This window comes from Salvelinus alpinus, chromosome 19, assembly GCF_045679555.1.
Source record: "Salvelinus alpinus chromosome 19, SLU_Salpinus.1, whole genome shotgun sequence".
NCBI classification, from domain to species: domain Eukaryota; kingdom Metazoa; phylum Chordata; class Actinopteri; order Salmoniformes; family Salmonidae; genus Salvelinus; species Salvelinus alpinus.
This window is the reverse complement of record NC_092104.1, coordinates 38,078,093-38,098,631: the sequence shown is the minus strand read 5'-3', so window position 1 is coordinate 38,098,631 and position 20,539 is coordinate 38,078,093. Positions and strand designations below refer to the sequence as shown.

The 20,539-nt window shown below is 45.0% G+C and overlaps 1 protein-coding gene across 18 annotated transcripts in view; it reads right to left on the bottom strand.

Moving 5' to 3' along the window:
* Positions 1-20,539, bottom strand: part of LOC139545500 (nuclear receptor corepressor 2-like) — a 132,620-nt gene that overhangs the window by 77,242 nt on the left and 34,839 nt on the right. For all 18 annotated transcript variants that reach the window (XM_071353340.1, XM_071353352.1, XM_071353343.1 and 15 more), the window contains exon 4: positions 17,317-17,494. In XM_071353340.1, the coding sequence (XP_071209441.1) occupies positions 17,317-17,494 (178 nt within the window). The remainder of the gene's footprint in view (positions 1-17,316; positions 17,495-20,539) is intronic.

Here is a 20,539-nt window from a genome sequence, read left to right as displayed (position 1 = left end):
GCTTGTGCGCGACTGCTCGGCCATGGAAACCCATTTTATGAAGCTCCCGACGAACAGTTCTTGCGCTGACGTTGCTTCCAGAGGCAGTTTGGAACTCAGTAGTGAGTGTTGCAACCGAGGACAGACGATTTTTACGTGCTACGCACTTCAGCGGTCCCGTTCTGTGAGCTTGTGTGGCCTACCACTTCGCGGCTAAGCAGTTGTTGCTCCTAGACATTTCCACTTCACAATACCTGCACTTACAGTTGACCGGGGCAGCTCTAGCAGGGCAGAAATTGGACAAACTGACTTCTTGGAAATGTGGTCACTGAGCTCTTCAGTAAGCACATTCTACTGCCAATGTTTGTCTATGTAGATTGCATGGATGTGTGCTCGATTTTATACACCTGTCAGAAACGGGTGTGGCTGAAATGACCGAATCCATTCATTTGAAGGGATGTCCACATACCTTTGTATATATAGTGTATATCCCTCTAGTACGCATGGGAATCATATGAAATAGATTTCCAAAAAATGTAAATCACTTGGAACTGATTTTCTTAATTTATGTTTTGCTCAGAAAATTTGAGGGGCCAAATAAAATAACCCGCGGTCCAAATTCATCACACGGGCCACCAGTGGTCTCAGTGGTATTGCTGATGCATGTCTGCAGAAGGAGGGTTTTGCTTTGTGCTTGGTCAGCTTACATGCTGTACGTCTCTGAGAAAGAACATTGTCAGCAGGCGAGGTCTCCAACTCCCAATAAGCCACTGATCCCCCAATTGTAAACCCCCGCCAACACACCGTGAGTGTGTGTGTGGGGTTGACAGCGAGAAAATAGAAGTGTCAGTGAGTAGGAACCATGTTTCCTCCTGCATAAGGTATGTGTGTAAAGAGTGTGTTTGATCCAGCTTCGGGGTTATTTTTAAACTGCTAAAATGAGCATTATAACACTAATCTGGAGGAAGCAGGCAGGCTAAGTCTAGCTGAAATGTCACCGGGAGGAAAGGGGTTGAATGGACTGGCTGGGTCTGAAATGGCGAGGCTCCAGGCTGATAGTCATGCACGTCCATTACATGAGACACACATAATCCTACCAGTGCCTTTTTTTTGGCTGCTAAGCGTCTCCCTTTGTAATCATAGATGTGGCATGTTGCTACAACCCCTTGTTATAGGTTATAGCTGAAAGGGGCAAACTGCAATTCAAACAATAAGGAAGTGGTCACTAGCTTTAATCACTCTGAGAAATGATGTAAAAGCAGAGACTAGCGTGGGTTAGGAAAATATTTTGTGATTTGTACTTTGAAGGAAAATCCTTGATATGTCTATAGAAAAGGCAATGTAGGAGGATGAAATTGTAGTCCTACTTCAATGAAATATCAAATATCATATAAAATGGTAGGTACAAGGTAAGACCTTCAGAACAACGGTCTGAAAAGCTACCAGTTTCAGCTGTGCAACCTCCTATACCAGAGTTAACTCAAGGACTTCTGAGTTTGTGTGAGACATTGAGGTGTTTGGTCAGGAGGGGTTTCAGAGGGCTATCTGTCAAAAAGAGGGTTAGTTCTCCTGGGCTTTCAAGTGTCGAGACCCACACCATGTCTAGGACCTACATCATGACTGTCCTCTGTTCTTGTGAAGAGCAACACGTCTCCACACACTGCTAGCAGACAAAGTGTGAAAATAAGTGACCCCGATGTTAAAGCCTGTCCCCACTGCAGATCATATACCCTGGCTAATACCACTCAAACCAACTTTAACTTTTGACTGTGTGTACATGTACAGTCGTGGCCAAAAGTTGAGAATGACACAAATAATAATTTTCACAAAGTCTGCTGCCTCAGTTTGTATGATGGCAATTTGCATATACTCCAGAATGTTATGAAAAGTGATCAGATGAATTGCAATTAATTGCAAAGTCCCTCTTTGCCATGCAAATGAACTGAATCCCCCAAAAACATTTCCACTGCATTTCAGCCCTGCCACAAAAGGACCAGCTGACATCATGTCAGTGATTCTCTCGTTGACACAGGTGTGAGTGTTGATGAGGACAAGGCTGGAGATTACTCTGTCATGCTGATTGAGTTCAAATAACAGACTGGAAGCTTCAAAAGGAGGGTGGTGCTTGGAATCATTGTTCTTCCTCTGTCAATCATGGTTAACTGCAAGGAAACAAGTGCCGTCATCATTGCTTTGCACAAAAAGGGCTTCACAGCCAAGGATATTGCTGCCAGTAAGATTGCATCTAAATCAACCATTTATCGGATCATCAAGAACTTCAAGGAGAGCGGTTCAATTGTTGTGAAGAAGGCTTCAGGGCGCCCAAGAAAGTCCAGTAAGCGCCAGGACCATCTCCTAAAGTTGATTCAGCTGCGGGATCGGGGCACCACCAGTACAGAGCTTGCTCAGGAATGGCAGCAGGCAAGAGTGAGTGCATCTGCACGCACAGTGAGGTGAAGATTTTTGGAGGATGGCCTGGTATCAAGAAGGGCAGCAAAGAAGACACTTCTCTCCAGGAAAAACATCAGGGACAGACTGATATTCTGCAAAAGGTACAGGGATTGGACTTCTGAGGACTGGGGTAAAGTCATTTTCTCTGATGAATCCCATTTCCGATTGTTTGGGGCATCCAGAAAAAAGCTTGTCCAGAGAAGACAAGGTGAGCGCTACCATCAGTCCTGTGTCATGCCAACAGTAAAGCATCCTGAGACCATTCATGTGTGGGGTTGCTTCTCAGCCAAGGGAGTGGGCTCACTCACAATTTTGCCTAAGAACACAGCCATGAATAAATAACGGTACCAAACACATCCTCCAAGAGCAACTTCTCCCAACCATCCAGGAACAGTTTGGTGATGAACAATGCCTTTTCCAGCATGATGGAGCACCTTGCCATAAGGCAAAATTGATAACTAAGTGGCTCGGGGAACAAAACATCGATATTTATGGTCCATGGCCAGGAAACTCCCCAGACCTTAATCCCATTGAGAACTTGTGGTCAATCCTCAAGAGGCGGGCGGACAAACAAAACCCCACAAATTCTGACAAACTCCAAGCATTGATTATGCAATAATGGGCTGCCATCAGTCAGGATGTGGCCCAGAAGTTAATGGACAGCATGCCAGGGCGGATTGCAGAGGTCTTGAAAAAGAAGGGTCAACACTGCAAATATTAACTCTATGCATCAACTTCATGTAATTGTCAATAAAAGCCTTTGACACTTATGAAATGCTTGTAATTATACTTCAGTATTCCATAGTAACATCTGACAAAAATATCTAAAGACACTGAAGCAGCAAACTTTGTGAAAATGAATGTGTCTCATTCAAAACTTTTGGCCACAACTGTACACACACAGTACATGTGCAATGAATGCATGCCTGCTGAGTGAGCACAGGCTTTGATACAGCGAGCATGCTGTATGTGCAGTGTGTCAGCGAACATACACTGAGTGTACAAAACATTAGGAACACCTGCTCTTTCCATGACAGACTGACCAGGTGAAAGCTATGATCCCTTATTGAGGTCACCTGTTAAAATCACTTCAAAATCAGTGTAGATGAAGGGGAGGAGACAGGTTAAAGAAGGACATTTAAGCCTTGAGACATGGATTGTGTATTTGTGCCATTCAAAGGGTGAATGGGCAAGACAAAATACTTAAGTTCCCTTGAACGGGTTATGGTAGTAGGTGCCAGGCGCACTGGTTTGTGTGTCAAGAACTGCAATGCTGCTGCATTTTTCAGGCTCAACAGTTTCATGTGTGTTTCATGAATGGCCCGCCATCCAAAGGACATCCAGGCAACTTGACAACTGTGGGAAGCTTGAGTCCTTGTAGTCCATGCCCCGACAAATTGAGGGCAAAGAGAGGTGAAACTCAATATTAGGAAGGTGTTCCTAATGTTTTGTACAGTCAGTCAGTGTATGTGCGACAAATTGAAAGGAGAAGAGAAAACATCCTGTTGTTTTCATGTTACCAGGTGTTCATGAGATCACATGATTTAGTCTTGTTAAAAACAGAGCGGGTGCACAACTCCTCTTAGCCTAGGTTACATTCTGAAGTAGGATTCATTTTGTGTCAATGGCAATGCTCGAACCCACAGAAACAAGAGACCCTTAAATTTACTCACAGCAAGTGCCACTAAGTGGGGGTTAGCCTAAATCACTCAGACGACCGTGTGAAGCCTGACCTTCCCTGACCATAAAAACAGCCTGTGCCAAAAGCTAATCAGTACAGATTCAGAGCTGCCAGTAATGACTGACAATACACAACCGACCAGCAAACAGGAGAATGTGGGGGAAAGGTGTCCAGGGAAGGGGACAGCACGCATGCACACACACAGGCATGTGACTATGACATCCAAGCTGGCAGTCTGGCATAGACATGAAAGGTATTTTGGTTTCCACAACAGCATAAATATCTCTGTCAGACTGACAGGTCAGCCCACATGTTAGCGCGGTGTGGGCAGAGTGTGGCATGCATGGAAATTTGGTGAAGTTACAGATTGGAGGTGTGAAGTAGAGGCCTTCATGGGTCCAAAAAGTTGGAACCTTTCCAAAATTGACCTGGGGCTTTTACACGCGGACCCGATATGCATAAATAAATAAAAATGACAAGACACCCATTCCGAACGGACCTGAGGACAACTATACTCTTTCCGTATAGACCTGGTCGGATCCAGACCCAGTACGATCAGTGGGGGAAGCAGCAGAAAAGGCTATTTTTAAGCTACTTAATTAAATGGGAGCTGATAAAGCGCAAGGGAGAGGAGGTAGAGAGAGGTGCCGCTTTAGCAGGGGCCATGCGTGCTGTGCGTGTAGGCTACCATGACTGAGCGAGTGACACGGGGAGCAAGCAGGGAAGTAGAGACGAGACAGCGACCAACCAAACCGACTCGCACTATGGGTAGACTAATAGCGCCCATAGCTAGGTTATTTATCATCCAATATGATTACGTAGTAGAACCTGTCTTGACTGCATCAAATTGGGAGAAGCTAGTTAAGCTAGCTAGCTAGCCTAATTGAGGCTGCATGCACTTTCTTGTCCTACACAACTCCATTCAGAATATTAAGTAGCATCCTACCTGTTGGCTCTTGTTCGTTGTAGTCTATCCTTCTCCTTTAACTTTTCATTCCGTTATTTTAATTCCAATCGGGATTAGATATCTCCTAAATTTTGAAACAAATAGAGGCTCTGTGACTGTAGCCTATTGCCACGTTGATGACTTATGATTAGCCAACAACAACAAGCTACACACGCCACTCTCGTGAAAAGCAAAAGAAGCAGCATAAATTCTACAACCCCTCTCTGTCTCTCTCTCTACTGCAGCAGTCGCGTTCCAGACCCGTGACAATCATATCCGATCTGACACAGACCCATGAAACTATTTAGAATTCTGGATTCGAACCCGCTCGGGTTTTCGGGTACAGGTGGATCCGTGAAGACCTCTAGTGTGAAGAATGACCTTCCAGCCCCCAGACAGTAGCCCTCCCCCTCCAAACTCCACCCCCCACACACAAAGATAACAAACCTACATATTTTTTAATAAGATCATCTTTGAGAACTAAAAGCCAACAAAATAAAACTAGACAGTCAGGGAGAATCTAAAATTCAAAACATGTTATGGCATGGGGCCCCAATTGATTTTATGTGAGAGTCACTCAGATAGCATAAAAACAAGGCATTAGCTTTGAAACTGCCATTTCTCTCTCAGGCCCATGACAAAATGTGTAAAATCGCAGAAAACTGATTTTAAAACTGCAGCCAAGAGAAGGACCTCTAAAGCCATTGTGATGAGATGGGATGAAATGACGAGGCCCCAGGCTGCTAGTCATACATGTGCATCACATCAGACACACGCAATCCTACCAGTGCCTTGTTTGGCTGCTAAGCGCCTCACCCCCACCCCCGCTAACATTGCCACCGCTGCTGAAAAGAAATCCTTAGGGCAACACTGCACACACACAATCATCATGTACGCTGCTGCTACTCTGTCTATCATATATCCTGATGCCTAGTCACCTTACCCCTATAGATATCTACCTCGATCACTCCAGTATCCCTGCACATTGTAAATATGCTACTGGAACTGACCCTGTATATAGCTTCTTACTTTTTCAAAATTCTTGTGTGTTTTTGTTCTACCTTGGGTTTGGAGCTGGCAAGAAAGGCATTTCACTGTACTTGTGCACGTGACAAATTGAAATACCTCATCCTTATTCTGTTCTCCAAGGGCTGTTGCTGATCACCAAGCAGAGGCTTCGACAGCAGACGGCCTTCCCTCCATCTAATCCATCTCTCATTGAGGAGATAAAACAAGACTCTCATTGTGCTGGGTGGAAGTCTGTCACGTTGTCGTCGAACTACGCCTGTGCATCTGCCTGGACTCCCTTACATATCAAGGCACAGCAGTGGTGGGAATCTGTGATTGACTCAGCCTGAATTTAAAAACAGATTAAAAATTGTGCGTCACTGGCCTTAACACAATACCCCATAATGTCAAAGAGGAATGTTGTTCGAAATTATTACAAATTAATAAAAAATGAAAAGCTATAATGTCTTAAGTCAATAAATATTCAATCCCTTTATTATGGCAAGCCTAAATAAGTTCAGGAGTAAACATTTGCTTAACCACTCACACAATAAGTTACATGGACTCACTCTGTGTGCAATAATAGTGTTTAACATGATTTCTTAATGACTACTTCCTCTCTGTACCCCACACATACAATTCATTTTTATTTATTTAACCTTTATTTAAACAGGGAGACAAAATGAGATTAAAAATCTCTTTTACAAGAGAGCCCTGTACACATTACAATAAAAACAGATATTAAAACATACACGTGTATAAAACAATATAATTCAGCACACAATTAACAAAAATAAAAATGTACTAAAAGCAATCACATTCAACTACATAGAGGTCCTCAATCAATCATTTTAACTGCCTGAGTGACACCAGTACATCTAACTGCAGTGAACTCTACAGATTGTTCCACAAATTAGGGGCTAAAAACACAGATTTTCCTAAATCTGTGGAGACTGAAGGGATCTCTAGTGTTATCCATTCCTGTGAACGGGTTTGGTAACTTATGATTCTTATCTTAATTAATGATGTTACATATGGAGGGAGTTTCTGTCAAATTGCTTTGTAAATAAATCAAAGAGAATGCAGCTCTCTTCTTACAGACAGAGAGGTCCATCCCATATTTTTATACAGACGACAATGATGGGTCCTAAAATTGTCCCCTGTGATGAAACGTATTGCGGAAAGGTAGACTGCGTCCAAGGGTTTTAAAACAGAGGTTGCCGCATGCATGTAAACAATATCACTAAAATCCAATACAGTGAGAAGCGTTGCTTGAACAATCTTTCTCCTATTTTTAATACTAAGGCATTTCGATATAAAAAAAAGTATCTTGGATCTTAGCTTCTTAGTCAGATTTTGATATGCGTTGTGAAGGACAACTTGTCATCCATCCTGTCAGGTCTCTCAGTGAATTTCAAACACAGATTCAACCACAAAGACCAGGGAGGTTTTCCAATACCTCACAAAGAATAGCACCTACTGGTAGACGGGGGGGGGGGGGGGGGGGGGACATTGAATATCCCTTTGAGCATGGTGAAGTTATTAATTACACTTTGGATGGTGTATCAATAGACCCAGCCACTACAAAGATACAGGTGTCCTTCCTAACAGTTGCCGGAGAGGAAGGAAATCACTCAGGGATTTCACCACGAGGCCAATAGTGACATTAAAACAGTTACAGAGTTTAATGGCTGTGATAGGAGAAACCTGAGGATGGATCAACAACATTATAGGTACTCCACAAGACTAACCTAATTGACAAAGTGAAAGAAGGAAGCTTGCACAGAATACAAATTTTCCAAAACACGCATCCTGTTTGCAACAAGGCATTAAGGTAATACTGCAAAAAATGTGGCAAACCCATTCACTTTGTCCTGAATACAGTGTTATGTTTGGGGCAAATCCAATACAACACATTACTGATGACCACTATTCATATTTCAAGCATAGTGATGACTGCATCATGTTATGGGTATGCTTGTAATCGTTAAGGACTGGGGAGTTTTTCAGGATAAAAAAAAATGTAACAATGGAGATAAGGCAAAATCCAAAAGGAAAACCTAGTTCAGTCTGCTTTCCACCAGATACACCTTTGAGCAGGACAATAACTTAAAATATAAGGCCAAATCTACACTGGAGTTGCTAACAAAGACAGTGAATGTTCCTGAGTGGCCGAGTCACTGTTTGGACTTAAATCCCCTTCTAAATCTATGGCAAGACTTGAAAATGGTTGTCTAGCAATGATCAACAACCAATTTGACAGAGCCTGACGAATTTTGAAAATAATAAAATGGGCAAATATTGTACAATCCAGGTGTGGAAAGCTCTTAGAGACTTACCCAGAAAGACTCACAGCTGTAATCGCTGCCAAAGGTGATTCTAACATGTATTGACTAAGGGGGTTGAACGCTTATCTAATCAAGATAGTTATTTTTTTTTCATAAATTGTTTTTGTTTACAAACGTTAGAATTGGTCTTCCACTTTGAAATGACAGAGTATTGTGTGTATATCATTGGCAAAAAAAAATCAATTAAATCAACTTTAATCCCAATTTGTAACTAAACAAAATGTGGAAAAAGTCAGGGGTGTGAATAGTTTCCGAAGGCACTGTATATCCCCGCTAGACAGGCTGCTGTTATTATATAGTCTAGTCTGCTCTCCCTTTTCCTGTCCCTCTGTCTCTTACTCCTCCCTTTCCCGTTTCCCCTTCATCTGTGCCTCTCTCTGTATTTGCCCTTTGCCTCTTTGTTCCCCATCCCCCGCTCTCCTCTCGTTTTGCTCATTCTTTCCATACAGTGGTTGTATCTGACAACACTTATATAATGGCTTCACGGCCCTCAGCACTGAGGAATTACTAGCGTTCCCGAATATTCCCCGGCTAGTTTAGAGAATCTGTGTGTGTTTTGCAGTCCCCTTTATTGGCATATCTATTTACCATTCCTTGGCTGGCTGCCTCCCGTAGCAGTTTGAAGTGCTCTGTACCATGTCAGGAACATCTCACTAGACTAGCAGTATCTCTGCTCTTTTCATCTTCCTCTGCTATGGTGCTTCATCCTGAGAGAGGCCCATCAAATCTAGGTCAGCAGCTCCATTATTTATTAATTGTTTGTTTCACAGCTAGCTCATATTCCCCACTCAGAATCCCCCTCCCTATCCTCCTCCCAGTCCCAGCTCACATTGTGGTGTCTAATAATACCCTGGCTGCCCCAGGGGAAGATGCTGCCACTCAGCAGGATCTCACGCAGCACAGTAGAGGGTGTGATCGATGTCCTTGTCCTTGCTGCTGTCCCAACAGGCAGGTCAGGCCAGGCATGACTAACACTGGGTAGAGCTAGGGCTGTTACGGTGACCGTATTAGTGCCACACCGGTGGTCACAAGTCATCATCGCAGTCAAATTCCATGTGACCGTTTAGTCACGGTAATTATGCTTCTCCAAGCTCTGATGCTGCTGATGGTCATTAGTAGCCTACCAAACTTGCTAACTGCCTGGTACTCAGCACTCTATTGTCCCTCTAATCACTCTGACATCAATACAAATGTTTTCGATAATCAAATCAAACACTTCATGAAATCGCATGAGCTCATGTTGAGCAACATTTCAATAGACTATGCTATTGTGTGAGAAAACAGAGTTTTGATGGCTTTTATTAAAAATAGGATCCCATTAGCTTTCTATAGGCTAGGCCTACTATATTTATTAACTTCCCTAATAATACGCACATTGCTTGTCTTTACAACAGGAGTATAGCCAACCTGGCTGGAATGAAAATGAACCACGGGAAAAAGCGTCTTCCTTTTCGCTATTTAGGTGCATAGATAACAAGTATTTTTTCCCGCTGCCCCTGTTCTGAGACAGGTGCATGATAATGGTGCATTCTAAATCAAAACAAATTTCACACATATATTATTCAGTGTATGTAAAGACAAGACTAAATCAAGAATAGTCTGATGGGGTGACAATATTAGCTTATCCTTTGTGAATTATGTATTATCACTTGTAAATGATGCCCAATGTCTGCAATAAGGAACGAAACATGCTTTTTTTGGGCGACTTTTTCAAATCATAGTCGCACACCTCATGTAGCCTAGCCCATAGGCATATACGTTTTGATAAGGTTCGTATCACAACTAAAGTGGGCAAAAAACATGGCCGACAGTAACAGACACATCTCAACATCAACTGTTCAGAGGAGACTGTGTGAATCAGGCCTTCATGGTCGAATTTCTGCAAAGAAACCACTACTAAAGGACACCAATAAGAAGAAGACTTGCTTGGGCCAAGGAACACGAGCAATGGACATTAGACCGGTGGCAATTTGTCCTTTGGTTCCAACCGCCATGTCTTTGTGAGACGCGGTGTGTGTGAACGGATGATCTCCGCATGTGTATTTCCCACCGTAAAGCATGGAGGAGGAGGTGTGATGGTGTGGGGGTGATTTGCTGGTGACACTGATTAATTTAGAATTCAAGGCACACTTAACCAGCATGGCTACCACAGCATTCTGCAGCGATACGCCATCCCATCTGGTTTGGGCTTGGGAATATCATTTGTTTTTCAACAGGACAATAACCCAACACACCTTCAGGCTGTGTAAGGGATATTTTACCAAGAAGGAGAGTGATGAAGTGCTGCATCAGATGACCTGGCCTCCACAATGCCCGGACCTCAAACAAATGTAGATGGTTTGGGATGAGCTCGACCGCAGAATGAAGGAAAAGCAACCAACAAGTGCTCAGCATATGTGGGAACCCCTTCAAGAACTGTTGGAAAAGCATTCCAGGTGAAGCTGGTTGAGAGAAGGCCAAGAGTGTGCAAAGCTTCCATCATGGCAAAGGGTGGCTATTTGAAGAATCTCAAATACAGAATATATTTGGATTTGTTAAACACTTTTTGATTCCATGATGTGTTATTTTACAGTTTTGATATTTTATTCTACAATATAGAAAATAGTAAAAAAAATTAAGAAAACCCTTGAATGAGTCGGTGTTCTAAAACGTTTGACCGGTAGTGTACATAGGCGGCGCTTGAGTTTCAAGTTAGGGGAAGATAATTTACCATAAAAATGCACTTTTATAATAAAGTATTACATGCATAACTGCATTTGCGATCACATTTGAGAACAGCATTTTCCGCTAATGTTGTAAAGGTTTTCTTCCAGGGGTGAAGGAGAGGACCAAAATGCAGCGTAGCCAGTGCTCAACATGTTTAATTATAAGAACAAGTGAACACTACAAACAACTTACAAAATAACAAACGTGCAAAACCGATACAGACCTATCTGGTGCAGAACACAAACACAGAGACAGGTAACAACCACCCACAACGAACACAGTGAAACAACCTACCTAAATATGACTCTTAATTAGAGGAACGCAAAACACCTGCCTCTAATTAAGAGCCATACCAGGCAACCCTAAACCAACATAGAAACACACAACATAGAATGCCCACCCAAAACTCACGCCCTGACCATCACACACATACAAAACAGAAAACAGGTCAGGAACGTGACAGAACCCCCCCCTCAAGGTGCGAACGCCGGGCGCACCAGCACAAAGTCCAGGGGAGGGTCTGGGTGGGCATCTGACCACGGTGGTGGCTCAGGCTCCGGACGCTGTCCCCACACCACCATAGTCACTCCCCGCTTCTGTATCCCCCTCCCAATGACCACCCTCCAACTAAAACCACCTAAATGAAGGGGCAGCACCGGGATAAGGGGCAGCACCGGGATAAGGGGCAGCACCGGGATAAGGGGCAGCACCGGGATAAGGGGCGGCAGGTCCTGGCTGAGGGACTCTGGCAGGTCCTGGCTGAGGGACTCTGGCAGGTCCTGGCTGAGGGACTCTGGCAGGTCCTGGCTGAGGGACTCTGGCAGGTCCTGGCTGAGGGACTCTGGCAGGTCCTGGCTGAGGGACTCTGGCAGGTCCTGGCTGAGGGACTCTGGCAGGTCCTGGCTGAGGGACTCTGGCAGGTCCTGGCTGAGGGACTCTGGCAGGTCCGGGCTGAGGGACTCTGGCAGGTCCGGGCTGAGGGACTCTGGCAGGTCCGGGCTGAGGGACTCTGGCAGGTCCGGGCTGAGGGACTCTGGCAGGTCCGGGCTGAGGGACTCTGGCAGGTCCGGGCTGAGGGACTCTGGCAGGTCCGGGCTGAGGGACTCTGGCAGGTCCGGGCTGAGGGACTCTGGCAGGTCCGGGCTGAGGGACTCTGGCAGGTCCGGGCTGAGGGACTCTGGCAGGTCCGGGCTGAGGGACTCTGGCAGGTCCGGGCTGAGGGACTCTGGCAGGTCCGGGCTGAGGGACTCTGGCAGGTCCGGGCTGAGGGACTCTGACAGGTCCGGGCTGAGGGACTCTGGCAGGTCCTGGCTGAGGGACTCTGGCAGGTCCGGGCTGAGGGACTCTGGCAGGTCCGGGCTGAGGGACTCTGGCAGGTCCGGGCTGAGGGACTCTGGCAGGTCCGGGCTGAGGGACTCTGGCAGGTCCGGGCTGAGGGACTCTGGCAGGTCCGGGCTGAGGGACTCTGGCAGGTCCGGGCTGAGGGACTCTGGCAGGTCCGGGCTGACGGAAGGCTCTGGCTGATCCGGGCTGACGGAAGGCTCTGGCTGATCCGGGCTGACGGAAGGCTCTGGCTGATCCGGGCTGACGGAAGGCTCTGGCTGATCCGGGCTGACGGAAGGCTCTGGCTGATCCGGGCTGACGGAAGGCTCTGGCTGATCCGGTCTGGCGGAAGGCTCTGGCTGATCCGGTCTGGCGGAAGGCTCTGGCTGATCCGGTCTGGCGGAAGGCTCTGGCTGATCCGGTCTGGCGGAAGGCTCTAGCGGCTCCTGTCTGGCGGACGGCTCTAGCGGCTCCTGTCTGGCGGACGGCTCTGTAGGCTCATGGCAGACGGGCGGCTTTGCAGGCTCATGGCAGACGGGCGGCTTTGCAGGCTCATGGCAGACGGACTGTTCAGACGGCGTAGGGCAGACGGGCAGTTCAGACGCCGCTGGGCAGACGGGCAGTTCAGGCGCCGCTGGGCAGACGGGCAGTTCAGGCGCCGCTGGGCAGACGGGCAGTTCAGGCGCCGCTGGGCAGACGGGCAGTTCAGGCGCCGCTGGGCAGACGGGCAGTTCAGGCGCCGCTGGGCAGACGGCAGACTCTGGCCGGCTGAGACGCACTGTAGGCCTGGTGCGTGGTACCGGAACTGGAGGTACCGGGCTAAGGACACGCACCTTCAGGCTAGTGCGGGGAACAACAACAGGGCACACTGGACTCTCGTGGCGCACTCTAGGCCTGGTGCGTGGTACCGGAACTGGAGGTACCGGGCTGAGGGCACGCACCTCAGGGCGAGTGCGGGGAGAAGGAACAGTGCGTACAGGGCTCTGGAGACGCACAGGAGGCTTGGTGCGTGGTGCCGGAACTGGTGGTACTGAGCTGGGGTGGGAAGGTGGCGCCGGATATACCGGACCGTGAAGGAGGACACGTGCTCTTGAGCACCGAGCCTCCCCAACCTTACCAGGTTGAATGGTCCCCGTAGCCCTGCCAGTGCGGCGAGGTGGAATAGCCCGCACTGGGCTATGCAGGCGAACCGGGGACACCACCTGTAAGGCTGGTGCCATGTACGCCGGCCCGAGGAGACGTACTGGAGACCAGATACGTTGGGCCGGCTTCATGGCACTCGGCTCGATGCCCAACCTAGCCCTCCCAGTGCGGCAAGGTGGAATAGCCCGCACTGGGCTAAGCACGCGTACTGGGGACACCGTGCGCTTTACCGCATAACACGGTGTCTGACCAGTACGACGCCCTCTCACTCCACGGTAAGCCCGGGGAGTTGGCTCAGGTATCCAACCCGGCTTCGCCACACTCCCCTTTAGCCCCCCCCCCAAGAAATTTTTGGGTGAGCCTCTCGGGTTTCCAGCCACTCTGCCTTGCAAGCGCCTCATAATGACGCCTCTCCGCTTTTGATGCCTCCAGCTCCGCTTTGGGACGGCGACACTCCTCTGGCTCTGCCCAGGGTCCTTCTCCGTCCAGAATCTCCTCCCATGTCCATTCCTCCTTGTACTGCTGCTGCTGTTGCTGCTGCCCGTTGTCACGCTGCTTGGTCCGGGTTTGGTGGGTGGTTCTGTAAAGGTTTTCTTCCTGGGGTGAAGGAGAGGACCAAAATGCAGCGTAGCCAGTGCTCAACATGTTTAATTATAAGAACAAGTGAACACTACAAACAACTTACAAAATAACAAACGTGCAAAACCGATACAGACCTATCTGGTGCAGAACACAAACACAGAGACAGGTAACAACCACCCACAACGAACACAGTGAAACAACCTACCTAAATATGACTCTTAATTAGAGGAACGCAAAACACCTGCCTCTAATTAAGAGCCATACCAGGCAACCCTAAACCAACATAGAAACACACAACATAGAATGCCCACCCAAAACTCACGCCCTGACCATCACACACATACAAAACAGAAAACAGGTCAGGAACGTGACAAATGTGTGCATTGCTGCGCTTCTAATGTGAAGAAATAGCCTAATAGTTCATCAACATTTTAAGCTAAAACGTTCTGATCTGTTGCATCAGCCTCATTGCTTTTAAATGTTTGTGGTTGTATTCATTTGGGATCTATCGCATCCAACAACTGTCCCAGCGTATGTTTGGAATATTTATTTAATGCACAGAAGGACAAGTTGACCAAAAGAATGGGTCAACTTTTGTACTATGGGGGATAGTAGATTAACATAGGCTTGTTGGCTGATGAAAAGTAGGCTAAATATAGACAGTTCTTCTAACATCTTCAACATGGACTCGGGATTTGATAAGTCCCCGATGTGTCCGTCTTCACTTCTAGCCTACTTCTTAGCTGTGAGAAGGACCTGATCATGTGATGGGCATTAGCTAATAGGAATTGAGATATCTGAGAGAGCCATGTGAGCGAGAGGTGCTTCGGAGTATAGCAGCCGGGGGAAGGGAATTATAACTATTATATTCATCCGAAGGGCACAACAGCCACTTTGGTCGCAAAATGCATAGATTTTTTAGGGGGCATTACAGCCACACAAGGGGGTTGTCATCGGGAAATTCGAGGCCTGGTGAAAATATTATCAAGTGCTTATCAAATTGTGAATGAGAGACTGATGAAGTGTGTGCAGCCTGCACAAGAAACAACTCAGAGCCTTTAATGCAACTTTTCTATTATTAGAGTCGCATCATGCAGCCTTAGAATGTATCAAACATCAAAACATACAGCCCAACATTTGTATCTCAACTAAAGTTGCAAAAATAACTTATAAATTGCATATATAAATAGCATATAGGAGGACCTGTTTCTTTGAAAATTCCCTTTCTATTTTATTCAGCTATGTTCAATTGTATTCTTCATACTATAAAATATATTTTTTAAATAGTGCCACGAAATTCTAAGCAAATCTTGTCTGCTAAATGAGCTGGTGTAGCCCCCAGCCATATGGCATAGCCAAATCAGGGCCTAACATAAGGACAACTCAGAGTATGCTATTCTCTTCTTCTGAAATAGACTACATTTTAATTCATATCATGTTCCTTTAGACCTGTCTAAAGTAAATAATAGATTTATTGTGAAGGTGTAGGCTATATTATATGGATATATTAGACTTTAAAATGTAGATGTTCCAAAGGTCTGCATCAGTGGACTGTAGGCTACGCGTGGAAGCCAGGAGATGCTAAACGTGTTTATGTTCATTAACGGTCAGTTGCCGTGAGACCGGCAGTCATTTGCTTGACAATCACCACCACAGCCCTAGGTAGAGCAGGCTAGTTTTCCCAATGAGGCAAAGCTCCTTCTCTTGCCACTTATTCAGAAATGGACTAAATTGACTAGAAATTATACATCCTCCAGAATAGATTAGCAAAATGGCCAAAATTACTATTCTGCTAACATTTGACCTGCAGAAGACACCAACAGGACATAGCTAGCTAAACAGCAACAGTAAGTGTGGGTGTAACAACATAGCGCTCCGGGAATAATCTTGATTACTAACAACTCCCACCGACGCCAGATGGTAGAGTATGAGTGGGAACAATAATTTCTTCAGTGCTTTTTCAGAATCACCTTCCAGGTGCCATGACTTGTTGATGAGCAGAGAAACAGTACTAGCAGAGTGTCATCCACTGTGTTGATAACAGTTGAAGGGAGAACAGAGCAGTGAGCAGCACAATCTTCCCCTGAGCCTCTGACATAGACAACAGAACCTGTAGAAAGCAACACACACTGACTGCACCAGCTCTATTCATGGGACACATCCTCAGAGCTAGCTAACATTCCACACATCTGTGTCTGCTGCCACTTACCGTAAAACTTGAATTAAACGCAGTCTCAAATAGCAGCCTGTCCCTTTTAATAGCCAGGAATCGGCACACATTTCAGCAAATAATTGCCGGTTTCAAACAAAATGCGGGATCTAAATGAATTTTTATGAGCGAACATTGAGTACCAGAAAGATTGCGCAAAAGAAGAAAAAGGAGAACAACATAATTTCCATTGAGACTTTTTATGCAAAATCGAGGATGTATGATAGGCAGCCTTTGCAAGTCTCATTTGCGATGGATTTGTTATTCTAATGTTTATACTGGTCACAAACAGTGTGGTAGTCTTTTCAACATTTTATCGAGCAAAAGCGCCCTGCATTAAGGAAATAGACGCCTGGATCAAACAGAAGGCGGTCTCTAAAAAGCGCCGGTTGTGTTCCGTGACTGAAGCAAATAAATGCCTGCGCTATTCATTTAAGACACAGCCATCACCAGCGCAGCTAAACAGAGCACAGTTGTTGTGGAGTAGGCCAGGACCTCGAAAAGTGAAAGGCAATCTGCATTACTTATGACTGGCTCACCTCCATCAAGGAACTGATCTCTTGCTGAAGAGAAAATATTCATTACCATTAGCTGCTGTGTTATGCATTTACACTGTTAAACCTATGCTTTTGGAGGGTTTCTGTGACCCAGCAGGCACATAGAAAAATATATTCAAGCCAGTACCCAACCATTCCTGGGAGAGAAAACACAACAGCACAGCTACTTCCCACATCCCTGCTTGTTTACTCTGGGCATTTAGTAGCTATAAATAACCACATACAGTGTCAAATGACTCCCCACACCATGCTAAATAACCACTTAACCTCAGCCAGCCAGGCGAAATGTCAGCACAGTTAAGAGAAAGCTGTCCTATCCAAATCAGCACTTTAAACCAAACCAATCAAAGTAGGAGTACATTTCCTAAGTAATCAACACTGACCTTTGACATGTCCTCTGCCCCTCCCAGAGGAAGTTGTGGGCGGTGGGCCGAGTGCCTCATGAGAGACTCCGGCCCCATGTCCAGCCGAGGACGCTTCATCTCAGCATATTCCATCTCTGATAGGCTGTTGGGATCGGGCAGGTATATGTGCTCATAGCGGATGTGTTGCTCCTGACCTCTGTAGGGACAAAGAGAGAAAGACAGGTAAACAACTAACATCTGTAAGTATGGTATATCAGACTACGAGGAAGTCAAGCCAGCAAACTGGCACCATAATAGTTCTGAGCCGATGTAATAAAATGACCACTGCATATTCAGAACTGTACATTTGTTAAATCAATTCACACAGATCAAGTTCAATGTTGCGGGGCATGAAATAAAAGCCCTCTATTTAGGGCTGGACGATAAGGCCAAAATATCATATCATGGTATTTTTCAAATTTGACAATATTTTATGCTTTTGATTAATAAAAGTTCTACATTTGCATTATGAGTAGTGCGTGACCCTAGGGTGGCAACACATATATTCTAAATAATTTCAATGGGTCTTTCACCATTTTGATTGTTTTATACTGTTCAATTCAACTTCAACATAAAATAATTTCCTGCATTTCCATCAATTTCTGCATTTCCTGCACTCATTTGAGATCATTTCCACACAGCCACGATATGGGCAAAAATACAAGGCCTTATTTTTAACCAAATGTTGCAATTGCGATTTAGATCAAAACACTTTGGTCATCTTTTGGAATCATGGAAATATAATTTTTATTATAATTCTAGTTAGAATATAAATAATAGTGGGCACTTTGAATAGTGTGGTTTGACATGACAATGAATGAAAATTGTGAGGGTAGAAACCAAAGTGATGTTCAGTGTTCCCTAGCGGACCCTATAGTCTTTGGCTACATTATATCTTTATTCATGTAGCCAACATATTCATGCTTTGCCTATTCCTCTTTGATTTAGAAGATACTGTTGCACAAACATGCCTATTTAGGCCTGCACCAGCACTGGTATCAGACTGTATTAGTTAGCTACGTTTGCTCTGACTCAGTACTTTTATTAGCTAGTTAGCTAGCCAGCTAACTATCCATTAGTGGCTAACACGATTTAGTTTAACTTGCTAAGAAAATACAAACTAGCTGTTTGCAGATGTAAGAAACACAAACTAATATTGTAATTATTGAACGCTTGTGGATTTATATTAAGATATTCATGGACATTGTGTGTTATATGACGTATTACAGTAATATGGAGTTATTCATGGTCACTGTGTATTATATGACGTATTACAGTAATATGGAGTTATTCATGGTCATTGTGTATTATATGACGTATTACAGTAATATGGAGTTATTCATGGTCATTGTGTGTTATATGACGTATTACAGTAATATGGAGTTATTCATGGTCATTGTGTGTTATGACGTATTACAGTAATATGGAGTTATTCATGGTCATTGTGTGTTATATGACATATTACAGTAATATGGAGTTATTCATGGTCATTGTGTGTTATATGACGTATTACAGTAATATGGAGTTATTCATGGTCATTGTGTATTATATGACGTATTACAGTAATATGGAGTTATTCATGGTCATTGTGTATTATATGACGTATTACAGTAATATGGAGTTATTCATGGTCATTGTGTATTATATGACGTATTACAGTAATATGGAGTTATTCATGGTCAGTGTATTATATGACGTACTACAGTAATATGGAGTTATTCATGGTCATTGTGCTGAATTTCTTTTTTTAGGAAGAGAGATTCTAGACATCAGAGTGATTGCCAATATCCATTCCGAAGAGCTTCTCCACCCCCTCCGTACAATGGTAGAAGTGCTTTATCACTTGAGAACACCACTCTGCTACATGAAAAAGTGGCAATCCATGAAACACTCAAAGCAGATAATGGTCCTCGGGGAGACGTGGGATTTGACAACATGACCATAATGATTAACGTATCCATTTGTAAGGCCAACACGGTGAGTGGTCTAAACAAAGGAAACGACACAAGAACAACTAGGCCGATCCCACTCACTGCGTGGCCCACTTATGGCAGCATACAGGCCTTGCATATTTCCGGTCCCTTCTGTACATATGCCTAAATTTACACAACTGATGCATTCCATGTCTGCACACAACCCCAGGGCGATTAGCTAAAAGTTTGTGGTCATAATGACCTCAGTTGGTAGAGCATGGCACTTGCAACGCCAGGGGTGTGGGTTTGATTCCCACAGGGGACCAGTACGAACAAATATGAAAATGTACTGTATGCACTCACTAAGGCGCTCTGGATAAGAGCGTCTGCTAAATTACTAAAATGTAAAAATGCAAATGTAAAAACCCATGACTTAAACAGAAGGAGCAGCATAGTTAGTTATTGGACTGGAATACTGAGGCATATCAAACAGACACCAAAAATGACAGTTCTATAACCCACCTTCCGACTGCCACTACTAATACACTACACTAAAACACAGCATAAAGCCTAGTTGCTCTTCTATCTTTTTGAATTGTCAAGTGGTCACTACTCACTAGGGCCACACACACAGACATCCAAAACCATGACTGACCTCGCCTGCGGCCCTTTCCCTGCAACATCCCTGTACTGTAGCGCCGAACCAGAACAGAGCTGGGAGGCCTGGAATGCTAACAATTAGATGGCTAAAATCATGGGTGGAAGGGAGAAGAGGGGAGCAGAGCTGCAATACAATAGATCATGATCTCCTGTACGTGTGGTTTTAGACTCACAGTACATTCAAACTCAGGGAATTCAAACAAGCAAAAAACGTTATAAATAAGGGCCTGGAAAAGCAGGCTGTGTCCTTCAATGTTCAGTGAAATGAAAGGCTTTGAATATTCAGTTCACTACTAATCTCGTTCCCAGACACTTCCGCCCGAATGTGTGAAGAGTCTGGTGGACCATCGAGTCAAACTTGGCCTTCGTTAACCAATAGACAAAGACCGGGAGAAACTCCTGGCGCATAGGCATTGGCTTATTCACCTTAATCTACCAACCATTCATCTCCCACAACACCTTCCCCCTTACCCCCCCTGTAAACTAGCACACCACAAGCACAGAGCCCCGCCTTGCAGTTGTGTGAGTCGCTAAAATTAAATGACAAACACTCCCATAGAATTCTATGGTCACTCCCACTAAGGCCAACTTTGAATCGTTGATGTACACTGCTTATATACGCAATAGCC